Below are 13,187 nucleotides of genomic sequence, written 5' to 3'. Positions count from 1 at the left end.
CCGCAGGAGCTGAGCGAGGGCGGAACGGGAGCGGGGAGCGGCGCCGCTGCCCCGGGCTCCGCCGCGCCGCTGCCCGCGGCCCCCCCGGCGCCCTCCCGGCACGGCCGGCCCGGGGAAAGCAAACGGAGCATCACGTGGTGAAGGCAAATAAAGGGCACGGCGAGAAAGCCTGCCTCGGTAGCTGAGGCTGCACGGAGCGAGCGTGCGGGCCAGGAAGGCAAGAACAGCTCCGCAACGCGCCCGAATGTTCCAGGGGTTCCTGTGGACGCCTGCGAGACAAAGAAATCCTCGTTAGCAGAAGTCAGAGCTCCCCACAGCCATTTCCTCATTGGTTCCCTTCATCTGTGCCTCTTACGTAATCCTCACCCAACAACTAAGTCTGACCTCAGATGAAGGGCACCCTGAGTGAAGGACGGCTCTGATTTGATCCTCAAATGTGACAATTCGTATTTGGGATGCTACAGCCGGCTTGTGGTGGCTGCAGCTTGCGTTGCGTGGCAGCGATTACTTTCAGAATCTTTTGCTCGTGTTAAGAGTGTGTCTGTCACACTGTGAGTGAGAACCACGACCTCCATCTGTGCTACGTTAGCAAAAGGAGGCTCACAAATAAAATCACGATTGAAAACATCCCTCCCCTTTCCAGTCTTCTGACAGGCTGTGTCACCCCTCGTCATTCCCTTCTACTCCTCTTGCTTCCTCTCCTTGTGCTTCTCAACCCTCCTGCAGGGCTCATTTAAACATGCTGCCTCTCAGGAAGCCATTTCCCAATGCAAAGTTGGCCGGTGGTTGAATTCTTGGGTATTTCCTCCTAACTTCAGTATACGGCATTGTGAAACAAGAACAAAATCCCAGATTATCTGCCGGGATTTTTAATGGACACAGTACAGAATGATGAACAGCGTGGGTTAAATACATAAATGCATTCAAACACATTCCCTCTGCACATTGAGATTTTGTTAGTTTTGCTGTAAGTGAAAGGACAGATGTTCTCTGTTTCTGGATTTATGTAAATCTAAGAAAATTTAATGCAAATACACATCCTTCTGCTCTTTTGTTATTCAGCAAACAGTTTGGAAGAGGTTTGGAAGCACTTAGGAGTTAGCTCAGTAAATACAATTCTTAAAATACCCAGTTATTGTGTTTTGCTTTTGCTCAGAAAATGGCTCACAGTTACTTAGTTCAGTCTTCAAAATAAACACAGAAGTCACCAACCCCTCTGCCCCCATCAGAACACAGTGACATGACTAGCAAGGTAATAGACCAAAATGCATAAATGATTGCTTCTAGGTGCATTCACCCCGCATTTTCTGGGAGCAGAAAAATAGCTACCACGCATGAAAGCCCAAACACATCTCAACCACGTGCTCACATATGATGGCACACGCCTGCAAGCTCAACACATGCCTCAATAGAGAAGTACCATATTTTCTACACTCACAAAATCAAAAGGATGTAACAGAGGGGAAATATCCCCCTCTGTACACAAACAAGTACAACCTGCACCTAAACACATGCACACATCTACAAAAACATCAAGCACAAGCAGGGTACTGCACCAAAATCGTGACACTGTACAGAAAAAATGACATTCCCATTGTTGTCTGGGCTGCAGGCAGACATGGACAGTGTCTGTTCCACACAATGATTTGTTATGTAACTTCTGCACCTCCCTCATTTTGTCTAAGGACATGAGTCCCCCAAAAGGATGGAATATATTCTGCTGAGTTGGCAAAGCAACTACAAAGACGACAGAACATACTGAGCAGGGACTGGCATCTGCAGAGTGCACAATGAGTGTACTTGCGTTTGCAACAAAGGGGAAAGCACAGATGGGAGAGAGGAGCAGAGAAAAGCTGCAGATCGATCTGGCAGGCGAAATGCAGAGTGGCACAGATTAGGTGGAGGAGCAGAAGTCACAGTGAAGAGCTAGGTGAGACTGTCAATGATACCCTCAGGGCTTGAGGGAAGCAGCTGCACACTAGAAGCTCAGGGAATCTCACCACCGAGAGCCAAAGGGCAAGAAGAGTCAGAATGCAGAAACAGGCAGGTCACAAGGAATGAAGAAGAGTTTCACGTTGGATTTAAGGGGAAAAGCATATTGATACAATCATGCAGGGCAAAATGGGACATGTGAAAAACATGGGTGGGGATGTGAGATGAATTTTGTATGTAAGATACAGGATGTCAAAAAGAGAAGGCAGGGAGAGGGCGATGGGAAGAGTGCTGCCAAGAACACAGGTAGGAGACAAATGCCAGGAAGCAGCAGATGAGGGAAAAATTGCAACGGGAATGTGGTGGGGAGCGTGGAAGGGACAACATGAGGTTGCACACTGCAAGTGCTGGGGAGGAAAGGAGAAGTCACTGCTGCCATGCCAGTTTGTAGTGCTGACCAAACAGCTCCATCCCACAGGTTGCTGGAAACAAGCTCCCCTTGCACAAACAGGTGTTTGTCTGTTTGCATCTATGGGTGCTCAGTCTGTGTCAACACGGAGCTTTGGGCATGGGAACATCTCTGAACATAATCCTTTGCTTTCTCCCCTCTAGGATGTTGTGTCAAGGCCTGTTTGTGCATTAACGTGAAGATGTCTTTGCCAAGGGATATGTGTCGATGTAATTTTGTGTTTTCAGTAGTTGAGTGTGTAAAGGAAAAGGATAAAATCGTGGATTGGTGAGAACAGCAGAGCAATGAGACACGCACCTTCTGACAAGCAGAAGCGGAGAGGAATAATGTCTGGCCACTCTATAGATTTTTGGGGGAGGGGTCACATTTTTAGGTGCATATCTGGAAATTAAGATTTTCTTCTTGCAAAAGAGAAGGATGAAAGAGGGGTACTTGAACCAAACCAGGGCTGGAATATCTAGCTGATAACAGCTAGACCTGAGAAATTGGCCAGATGGGTTTTGTGAAACAGTAGGGGAAAAAAATTAGTGCATGCATTTTCATAATTTAGTTTATTTTGGTACTAGTCTAGATCTGTGCGTCTGAGTTACAGGACTGTTTTTTGGGGCAGGCACTCTGCACTGTGTGTAGCTGGGAAGAACGTTAATTAGTCAGATCATGAGAGAAGCAGCTGTAGCTGTGGAGGAGACACGATGACAAGGTGGGGACCTTCTGCCTCTCTGTCACACAGATTATAATTTATCCAATCTCTTTCATACTTTCCTTCAGGAGATATGTACTCAGTGCCCTCTGTTCCACGAATACCACGGGCTTTTGCTATTAAATCCTGAAACGGAGACACATTTGATTAAACTCAAGAGCACCTGCTGTAAATCCTGACTTTGCACAGAGTCTGAGTTTGTATTTGAAGGACTAGAAAGGTTTGTGTAATTTAATACATTCTTCAACCAGATGGATTAATAACCTTGCCTTGTACCTGCGAGAATGACTGAGTACACGTGTAGATCAGTATGTGCTCATGTGCGTGCTTAGTTCTGTATGTAGGTAGGCCTGCAAACGCGTGCATGTTTTCTATTTTCTTTTGTATGAACCTGTGACTAAGAGCGGGACAATATAAACCTTCTGGGAAAGGTGAAGGGAATTTAGTCATCCCAGTCTGCTCAAGCTGATAAACAACGGGCTGAAGCACAGCTACAGGAACATCTGTTTCGTTAGCAACAAATCCCTGCAGCTGCAAGTCACCACCTGCGGTTCTGCAGGAAGGACCTTCGGCTAAAGGGAGCCTCGGAGTTGGGCGGTGATCTTCCCCAGCCCGGAGAGTGGCACCGGCAGCGTCTCCGCTGTTCGGGTTCGAGGCGGGCGGGCGGCAGGGGTCAGTACTGCACGCCGTGGGGGGCCCGGCCGGCGGCCCGGAGCGGGAGGTCGGTCCCGGGCGAGCAGGAGCCGAGCCCGGCGGGACAATGCCCGCGCCACGGCGACAGAACCGGCGCGCCGCCCGCGCCCTCGCGCGCCTTCCCGCCGCCCCACGTGCCAGCGGCCCCTCCCGCCTCGCACTGCACCAAACGGCCCCGCGCGCCCGCCCCGCCGGCGCGGGCCGCCGCCAGCCAATGGGAAACCTGTTGCCAGGCAGAGAGCTCATTTGAATAGCCCAATCAGGCGCCCCGGCCCGAGCCCCTCCTTATATGGGGACCGGGGGATGCGAGCGCTAATCCGCCCCCCCGCCACGGCCGGCTGCCCCGCCCACTTTCTCCGCGAAGCACCGCCCACTCCGCCGCGCGCAGAGCGCGGGAAAAGCGCCCAGCGCCGGGCAGGCATTCGGGGGGGAAGGTGGGGAGGGAAGAAGGGGAGGGGCGGGAGGAGCCCCGCCGCTGGGAGCGCTTCCAGCGGGAGGAAGGGCGGGCAGCTGGAGTGGAAAATTCCAGGCAGGAGGCCGCGTGTCGCCAGCGCTGCCCTCCCACACGGCCCCGCAGCGCCGCTTCTCGCCTCCCCCGGATTCCTCCTGGAGAGCCAGCCAGCCTGTACGGGCGGTACCCCGGGCGTGCTGCGGGCAGAGGGCTCGGCTCGCCTCCCCGGACGCTGCCCGTCGGAGCCGCAGCACCTCGGCGCGGAGCGGGGCTTTCGGCTGGCTTCGACGGGGCCGTGCCGTGCTCTGCGGGGACCCGCGGTGCGCCCCCGCTGCCGGGCGGCCGCGGCTGAGCGCACATTGTTCTAGCGGCCCGTCCCTCTCTCCTCCCTCCTCCGCCTCCCGTCCCTCTCTCCTCCCTCCCCAGGTCCCTCCTTCCTCGTCACCGGCGCTGTATAAATCCCCTGCCCCGGCGGATCCCCCCACCGCGGGAGACCCTGGTACTTTGGCCCCCGGGGCGGGATCCTGCCGCCGGCTGCGGACCGCTGGGACTTTGCGCTCCCGCCGCTGACCCCTCCTCGCTCTCTTCCTCCCTTCCTCGCACGGTTCCCACCGGCCTCTTCCCTTCGCAACCGGGGGGCCAGGATGTCGGAAAAACGCGCCGAGGAGGCACCGGCGGAGCTGAGCGCTAAGGTGAGACATCTCCCTCGGCACCCGCTCCCCTCTTCCCATGCTCGCAACCGGCCGCGCTCCCGAGGGGAGGGGAGGGAGGGAGCGGGCTCGGCGGGGGAGGGGGCCGAGGGCTCCGTGAGGTGCCCTGGCGGCGGGGGGCGCGCGCGGCCCCTCGCGCGCCGCCCGGCCAATGGGGGGGCGGGGGCGGGCCGGGGGGGGGCCCCGAGGGCCCTCGCGCCCCCCGCCCCGCCCCCGCCCCCCATTGGCCGGGCGGCGCGAGCGCGCGCTGGGTTCGGCTCCGCTCGGAGCCGGGGCGGCGGGGGGGGGCGGGAAGCGGTGTCACGGCGGAGCGGGAGGAAAGTTGTGTGGACATAAAGCGCGGGCCCTCGGACGGTGGGGGAAGGAGGAGGGAGGGGTGGAATGGAGAGGGAGAGAGAGAGGTCCGGAAACGCCTCGATCCTACGGACAAGGTTGCCTTTTTTTTTTTTTTTTTTTTTTTTTTTTTTAAATAAATCGTTAAAACTCTTCCGTGCCGCTTCTGCGTGTGCGGGCTAAAAGTAGCTCTGACGCGCGTTCGCTGCTGTTTTCCTTTGTGAGGCGGGCGGATTTAACGCCTAATATGTCTCCTCGCCCGCTATTCCGCCGCTCCTCCAAGCCTTCTTTGTTTAGGCATCCCCGTCTTTTATTGCCGCTGACCGCCGGAATGTTGTTGGTTTCCCCCCCCTTCCCCCGCCCCTCATTTCATATAGGAAAGGAAAGAGAAGAAGGAAAAGCTCGACGAGAAGGCAGTCCACAAAGAAAAGAAGAAGGAGATAGTAGAGGTGAGGCCCTTCTCAGGGTCGGATTCGGTGACGTCGGGGAGGTTTTTGTGCTTGCTGTGGATGACGAATGTGAAAGGAACATGGAGATTGAGAAAGAGGGCAGGCCGAGGGAGCTCCAGCGTAGAGGTAAAGGGAGAGTGAGCCCTTGGATAATTGTGGAGAATGAGCCTTGAAGGATTTAGTGTAGTCAGCACAACCTATCAGCGAGAAAAAAAGGTCAGAGAAGGGGATGGAGCCGAGAACAAGCGAGAGAATGTGGCATGGGAGATGCGATCCTGCACCCACTTAGGTATCGTGAGGTGCACAAGGAGCGTGTGTTGGAGAAGGTGGGGGGAGGAGCAGTGAGGAAAGGCACAGATTGATGGAGGTCGGGAGGGATCTGGAAGCAGATGTACCATGAGCCTTGGCTAAGTCATTAGCTGTAATCACAGAGATGCTTTGGCTGTTGGGAGTGATGGCGGCAGCTCATCAGGATGTAGGCTCGTGGGAGACAAGGAGCTTCGTGTTGTTGGGGATGGACCGGATGGATTGGCTCTGTGAAGGAAGGCTGGTTGGGAGGAGTGCTCAGCAGGGGTGGTGGGAACAACAGTGTCGGAGTAACTGTGCACTCAGTGCACACCTGAAGTGGCTGAAGCTCTGGAATGTGCTTGTAGTAAAGAGCACGTGGAAATGGCATCCTGGCACCAGTTTCTGCTCTGACCAATTTGTTTCATTCAGGATGAGGAGAACGGAGCTGACGAGGATGATGAAGAGAATCCCGATGATGTGGATGATGAAGAAGGTGGTGATGAGGATGAAGGTAGGGAAAATTGAAGGAATAAGAGGCTGCAGAGGAACAGGATTGTGGAGGGAAATTCCTTCTCTGAGCCCTCTTGACTGTGAGATTTCATTCCCTTAAATGCTGCTTCACTTTAACGCGTGGTTTTCCTTTCTTGCTTGTGCTTAGAAGCAGATGAGAATGGGCAAGAGCAGGATGGCCACGCAGAGAAACGATCTGCAGAGGAGGAGGTGAGTAGTAGTGTGAGGATAATGGTGGGGAAAAGGAACGAGGCTACTTGCTGTTCGTTGATCAATTCCATGTGCATGCTGCTGCTGAGAATCTCAAATTAGCCTCAGGTCTCATTGCTTCAGCAGCAGATAGGTAAACCAATCCGATGTGGCAAGGGGACAGTAAATCACTGCATGCTCCTCGTAGGATCCAGGTCCTTCCACCTGCAGTCAAGGTGCTGAGTGAGAGAGAGTCGAGGTGCTGGGGGTTGTTCTTGGCGATGACCTCTGAACTACCTCTGTATTCTGGGCTTCAGGCCAGGAGATGGACTTGTAAGGGTGGCCCCTGGGGTCTGTCTGGAGTGGTGTGAGCCTCAGCTTTGTACATCCTGGAAGAATCAGCGTGGGTGTGGTGTCCCTCTGAATGGAACTGTCCACATCTTAGCCAAGGCCAACACAACAGCTGTGTCAGGCGCTCCAGGGTGCATTAGAGGGGAGTGGGTTTAGGGTGGGCCTAACAGAGATTTCCATATGGAGGAAAGAGCAGCACTTTGGAATTTTGTGGAGAAATCATGTACCTTGGGGTGGTGACTGTTTGATGGTAACTCGTTTTTCTCCCCATGGCTGATGCAGGATGAAGTGGATCCAAAGAGACAGAAGACAGAAAACGGCTCTTCAGCTTGAGTCCTCCCCTCCCATCTCCCCTATTCCGTCCATCTCTCCTCCTCCATTCCAGCCTGTGCTTGCACTGCCCGTTAGCCTCTGGCTTCACACAATCTCAGATGAGGAAAGATTAGAAATGCTCTCAAACGGGGAAGACAGCAGTTCCCTTCTCACCCAAAGACCTAACCCGTCCATGACATTCCCCAGCTGAAATTATCCCAGTCCCCTGCATCCCCTCACTGTGCCCCACTTACCAGTGCTCCTCTTCCCTCAAGAATCTCATGGTTTCCTGGGCACACAACCTTGCCAGGCGCTTCACGTGGCAAAGCACCTCCCGTCCCCTTGTCACCTGCCCGCCTGTTTTTGTCACTGGTATGAGATTCTTGAGAGCTCCTGCTCCCCAGCCCTGCTGCCAGAGCTCCTCCCTGAGCCAGGAGGTGTGGGCACAGATCTCATGGTGCGTTCCCCAGTCCTAGGCCTCTTCTCATCCGCTTTCCTGCTGAACCCCGAGAGACAAAGAATATTACAAGCAAATAATGGTTCTATTACGCGACACATGGAGACAAGATTTATTTTAAGCTTTTATTTTCTTTCAAAGTTTACATGACAGCAAGCTGGCCCTCGTGAATTTTTCGGAAAATAAGGGTTGCTTTTATATATGAATTTCATCTGAGCTGTGTATTTTTTTAATTTGGAGGCTTTTTTAAAACAAATCAAGAGAGAAACAATTGGGGACCAAACTTTGATTTCCATTTTTTCCCTTCAGATTTTCTTGTGACCATTTTTTGTAAATTAAAGGCAATATAGCCACAGCGTTTTCTATGGCACAGACATCACGAGGATGATAGATATAAATATATATATTGTTTTCAACAAGCACTGTAAATAAAAGCGTTTAAAAATATTTCAAACCGCTGGCGTGGATGGCCGTGTATTCACATCCTGCAGGGGTCGGTGGGAGTTGGCCTGTGGGAAGAGGGGGGGGCTTGCCCAGCAGTGGGTGGGGAGGGGAGCCGGAGGTTGATCAAAGGCCATGTGTTGGTTATTCAAGGGTCCCTTGGGTCACCGTGTTTGGGTGCTGCTCCCCCTGTCGTGCTGCAGCTACAGCGGGGGCATGGCACAAACACAGGACGAAGCTCCAGGGCTGTCCTGAATCTCTTGGAACTGCTGTTGGGCCTCAGCACTGGGCAGAAGGGGTTTGGAAAGGGAAACCAAGCTGCAGCTGCTGGATGCAGCCCAGTGCTGCTGTCACCGTGCGCTGCCCCGTGGCCCCCTGCCCTGGCTGGCTTCAGGTGTGACTCACACGGCACCAGCCCCGGAGACCAGGGAGCGTTTTTGAGAGGCTGGAGCTTCATCTCTTTGTCCCACCAGCCGCCTTAGGGAGAGCTGTCAAGCGTTTGTCTTTTTATCTGAGCAGACCTTTAAAGCTGCTGGTCGTGTTTCTTCTTTCTGAACCTGTACTTTGGCAGTCGCGCAGCGAGCCACCGGGAGCTGTAAATAATACCAACTTTTGTGAGCGCGTCAGCGGCTTTGTGCTTGTCCGGCTGCAGCAGCCGATCAGACACTGGCAGCGCAAACACTTACTTGTCTCCAGAGGGGTAAAGCATCCGCTGTCATTTTCTCCAAATGCCGGTGTCGGGCTGCAGGGCTGCGTGGAGGGACGAAGCTGCTGCCAAGCCCCCGCTGCCTGTGGGTGCTTCCCGGGTGGGATCGCGCTGCACCTCGCCCCAGCACCCACTCCTGGTGGAGCTGGAGCCACAGCCAGCTTGGGCACCTTCCCCTGAGAACCGTGTTCCAAGAGCAGGTCGCTGCTGCCTGGGAGTGACTTGCAACACCCCTCCCTGCTCCCACTTTGGGCGCAGGGATCAACGGGCTGCTCCAGCCTGCGCCTACCTCAGAGCTGCGTTGTTGCAATTTGGTATTCCCAGCATTGCTCCATTAAAAAAAAATAATACTGATTCTAGTCTCTGTTCCAGATTTGGGCAAGTCCTCAGGACTTCCCCAAACTTTCTGCTCGGCAGCCAGCTTTTACTGCTCAGTACTGAAGACAAATTATCAGCGGATGATACAATCTCTGCACAGGCAGATTACAGTTTTCATACTTCCTCCCCACCAGCGCTGCAGTGCCTGGCGAGGGGTAGTGAAGAATGTGCTTGCCAATGAGGGGTTGTGGGGGCATAATTCCATCCCTGCTTCCTATGTGGATGCAACAGCAGTACCACTGGCTCTATCCAGGCAGTCATCCAGACTGAAGTGGGGCAGCAGCTGATTATTAGGCCAGCGCTAGCAATGTGAGCAGCCACCCTTCCTTTCCTCTGAGGGAAATACTGCAGGAGAGGGAAGTGACAAAGGGCTGCCAGACAGCTTCTCCATGTCTCTGTAGGCCCCTTGATTGCACAGTTTCTACTATTTTTTCCATCTTACTCATTTTTATTGAACACCTTTGTCATTGTCTGTGGATAGGTAGAAGATACAACTAGAGATGCAGAAACAGAAAAATATCTGCTTTGGGGTTTTTTTATGTAGGTGACCTGCAGGGCATCATGTCTGACTTGAGGTGAGGGCTGCAGATAACACAATAGAAAACCACACAGTTTCTTCCTTTCCTGTAGATCTGCAAAGATCCTTGCTGTATCCAGTGGTATTTTGGCTGACAGAGTGAGTTCAGCAAGCATAGGTTTCCAGAAAAAGTTGAGAATGCAGGGCTTTGCACTGCACTTCATCTCAAGCCTGCCTGTGTGCTTGGTTTGTGTCCGAGCCTGCAGGTTTATTCACCTTTCAGCCTAATTCTTCTTCCACAATGAGATCAGTCGTGTCGTGCTGGTGTCAGCAAGGTAAGAACAAAGCCTGTCTTCAGTGGTTCCTCAGAAATGATGATACCTTTTCAGGGCCTTATTCGCGTTTCTCAGCTCTGTGCTAATTCTCCGCTCATTTCATTTAATTCCCGTGGCCATCTGCTAACCTCATCAGCTGGGGGCAGAACTCCCTCAGCTGTCCCTTCCTCGCTTCCGATGGAACCTGCTGCAAGCTTACAGCAGATCTGGTCCTGCCAGCCAGGCAGCGCCAGAGATTTCCTTCTTTCTCTCCTCCTCCTCCAGGTCTGCTTGCTTTGAGGGAATTGTGGAGGTGTTGCAGTCGTGCTCTTGCAGGCTCTGCTGAACTTCCCTCTAGACTGACAATTTCTGCTTCTGGTGGCCCTTTTGCGTGGTCTGGAAAAGCAAACGCTGGCCCCAGTGCAGAGAGCAGGTAGAGCCACCTATGGGGTCTGAGCTGGGTGCCTGTCCTAGCTTGGATGAGCGGGTGACCCCTCGCTCCTTGCAGGGACCACGGGACGGGGGGACCTGGGCCCACCAGAGTGATGAGCAAACCTCCTGAAGGCTGTGGTTGTGAAAGGGGTGCCAAACTTACGGGGCCAGCTCTGGCTGCTGCAGGTGACCAACAACGTTGCCTTGTTGGGTGGATAAAACCAGATGATGCTTCTGGCTAAGCAACATGATGTAGCTCTGGAATCAGCTCCGATGTGACCAAGGGAGTTGGGCTAGGGATCCTGAGATATCCCTTTCCACCTCCCAATTACTGCAGTATATGAAGAAATAGAGGCCTGCCATGGAAAATGTGAGCTGAGTCTGAAGATATTTTGAAGTGCTGAGCCCAGAAATGAATGCTCTTTGTATCCTATAGCTGTCACTTCTCATTTCAGAGGCAAATGATCCCCTCTGTCCAGCTTTTTTTTTTTGTCCTTCACACTAGTTTTAACTCAATAGAAGATAAAAGACAGAAATCATCAAAACCAACACATGGGCAGAATTGTGAACCCTCCTCCAGACCTGGAAAAAGTGAGCCCTCCAGCCACTGCTGGTCTGGGAGGAAAACCCTTCTTGCTTCAGGAAAGTCCGTAATCACCTTGTTGCACTAGCTTTAGAAAAACAGTGACGACCAATTATTTCTCCTCTCCCCCACCGCTCCCCCTGGGATCAGGGGCTTCTTTAGTCCCTCTGGTTAGGAGACACATTGCTCTGCCACTTCCCATATGCCATATGGGAAACTGAAACAACTTCCAGATCCTTAAGAAGCCCGTGTACTTTTCCCTCCCACCTCTCTCCCTCGTTTCAGACACGGAGTCAAAGACAGCCATGCTCAGGCTGCTCCAGTCTGTTTTCTCAGGGAAGGAGTCTGTGTTTACATGTGTGGGCTCAGGCTCAGGACATGTTGCAGATGGACAGGATGTCTCATCAATGGGTGAATTTGGGGTTTCCTTCTGTGGTGAGTTGACCTCAGCTGGACCCCAGAAGTCCACCAAAGCTGCTCTAATGCTCCCTTTCTCAACGGGACAGAAAAATACAGTACAGGCTCACGTCAAGAAAGGCTCAAGGATCAAGCTAAGGACAGGGAGAGATCATTCACCAATTACTGTCACAGGCAAAACAGACTTGACTTGGGGAAAATTTAATTTAATTTATTAATAATCAGATCAGAACAAGATAATGAGAAAATAAAACCAAATCTTAAAACACCTTCCTCTCATCCCTCCTTTCTTCCTGGCCTCAATTTCACTCTCAATTTTCTCTACCTCCTCCCCTCCAGCAATGCAGGGATTTGAAGCCAGTGCATCATGAATAGTTTGTCATGGAAACCACCCCTGGAGCCCCTCCATGACTAAAACCTTGCCATGCAAACCCTGTACTATTTCCTGGTGATCTTTTATGGTTTTAACAAAGCCTGGACAGTCACAGGGGTGAGGAGAGACCTAAGGTCTCTAAGTGTTCAAGGGTCTCAGCCACACAACATGGCTCATGGGCCCAGCGTGGTGCCACCAAGCACAGCTTCCCTCTTGTGGGGGGCATTTCCTATTGGACACAGAAGAAGATGCTTTCCTGTCTCTGGCTGTTCAGGAAGCCTGAGTCCCAGCTGAAAGTGTCTGTGCACAACAGCAGCTCCTCAGCTGAGCCTCACAGAGCTGGGATATCAGCGCTTCACCTTGTCAGGTGTCCCTGTGCAGGCAGGCTACGGCAGGGGGCTTGGTGACTTGCTGCACGTCACCCATGGAAGGGGGCAGAAGAGCACACGACTCGTGTGTGCTGTGGGTGACATCTGACTGATGCCACTTGTCACCAGGGGGCTGTAGGACCTGCACATTCTGTAGACCTCCCTTGTTTTTTGAAATGACATTTATTGTTCCCATTCTTACCATGTATCTTAAACACTGCATCTCAAGAAGTCCAGCTCAGCTTTTCCAGGGTCCTGTCTGGGTAAAAGATGCTTTATTCTCAGTTTAGTCCCTTCAGTCACGCAGTGGTGTCATGCCAGCAGGGTGCTTGGCTACATGTCCTGCAATGAAGGATCTTGTCCCTAAGTCCAAAATGTTACCAAGGCTCCCTGCATCCAAGTTAGAAGATCCTGCAACCAGTAAAGTATGTAAGATGTAGCAAAAATAGCCAGTTTCCAGAGGCCTGTGATTACCTGTGTCTGCCAATACCTCTGCCAATACTCAGGCAGAGTCACGGCTTAGAGTTTCCCTTTCTTACAGCAATTCACACACCATTTTAGGATGCATTTATTAGGTTGCACAATTTGTAATGAAAACTTTCAAAGCCCCTTGACTGAAGCATCCTTTGGCAGGTCTTTGCTGGACAGCACTTCCCAGCATAAGCCCAGCATGACCCCAGGTAGGCTTGTCCATAAGCACACCAGAAATCCCATTGGAAAACTTATAGCTGGTTCCTGTTTTCTTTTGGGAAGTTTCTTGGTACTGACAGGTTTTTTTTCCTGTGTCAGATTTGGTTTTGAAAAGAGCTGAAGC

At 52.6% G+C, this 13,187-nt stretch overlaps 1 protein-coding gene across 1 annotated transcript; it reads left to right on the top strand.

The window, feature by feature from the left end:
- The first annotated feature begins 4,804 nt into the window (after window positions 1–4,804).
- Window positions 4,805–7,448, top strand: PTMS (parathymosin). Its single transcript, XM_063394201.1, has 5 exons — window positions 4,805–4,937; window positions 5,666–5,737; window positions 6,455–6,536; window positions 6,684–6,745; window positions 7,358–7,448. The coding sequence occupies exons 1-5, from the start codon at window positions 4,890–4,892 to the stop codon at window positions 7,406–7,408; spliced, it is 315 nt and encodes a 104-aa protein (XP_063250271.1). The 5' UTR covers window positions 4,805–4,889; the 3' UTR covers window positions 7,409–7,448.
- Window positions 7,449–13,187: the final 5,739 nt, after the last annotated feature.

The sequence above is a fragment of the Prinia subflava genome, chromosome 3, assembly GCF_021018805.1.
Source record: "Prinia subflava isolate CZ2003 ecotype Zambia chromosome 3, Cam_Psub_1.2, whole genome shotgun sequence".
NCBI classification, from domain to species: domain Eukaryota; kingdom Metazoa; phylum Chordata; class Aves; order Passeriformes; family Cisticolidae; genus Prinia; species Prinia subflava.
Note: the sequence above shows the minus strand (reverse complement) of the source record. Positions and strands in the feature narration are given on the sequence as shown.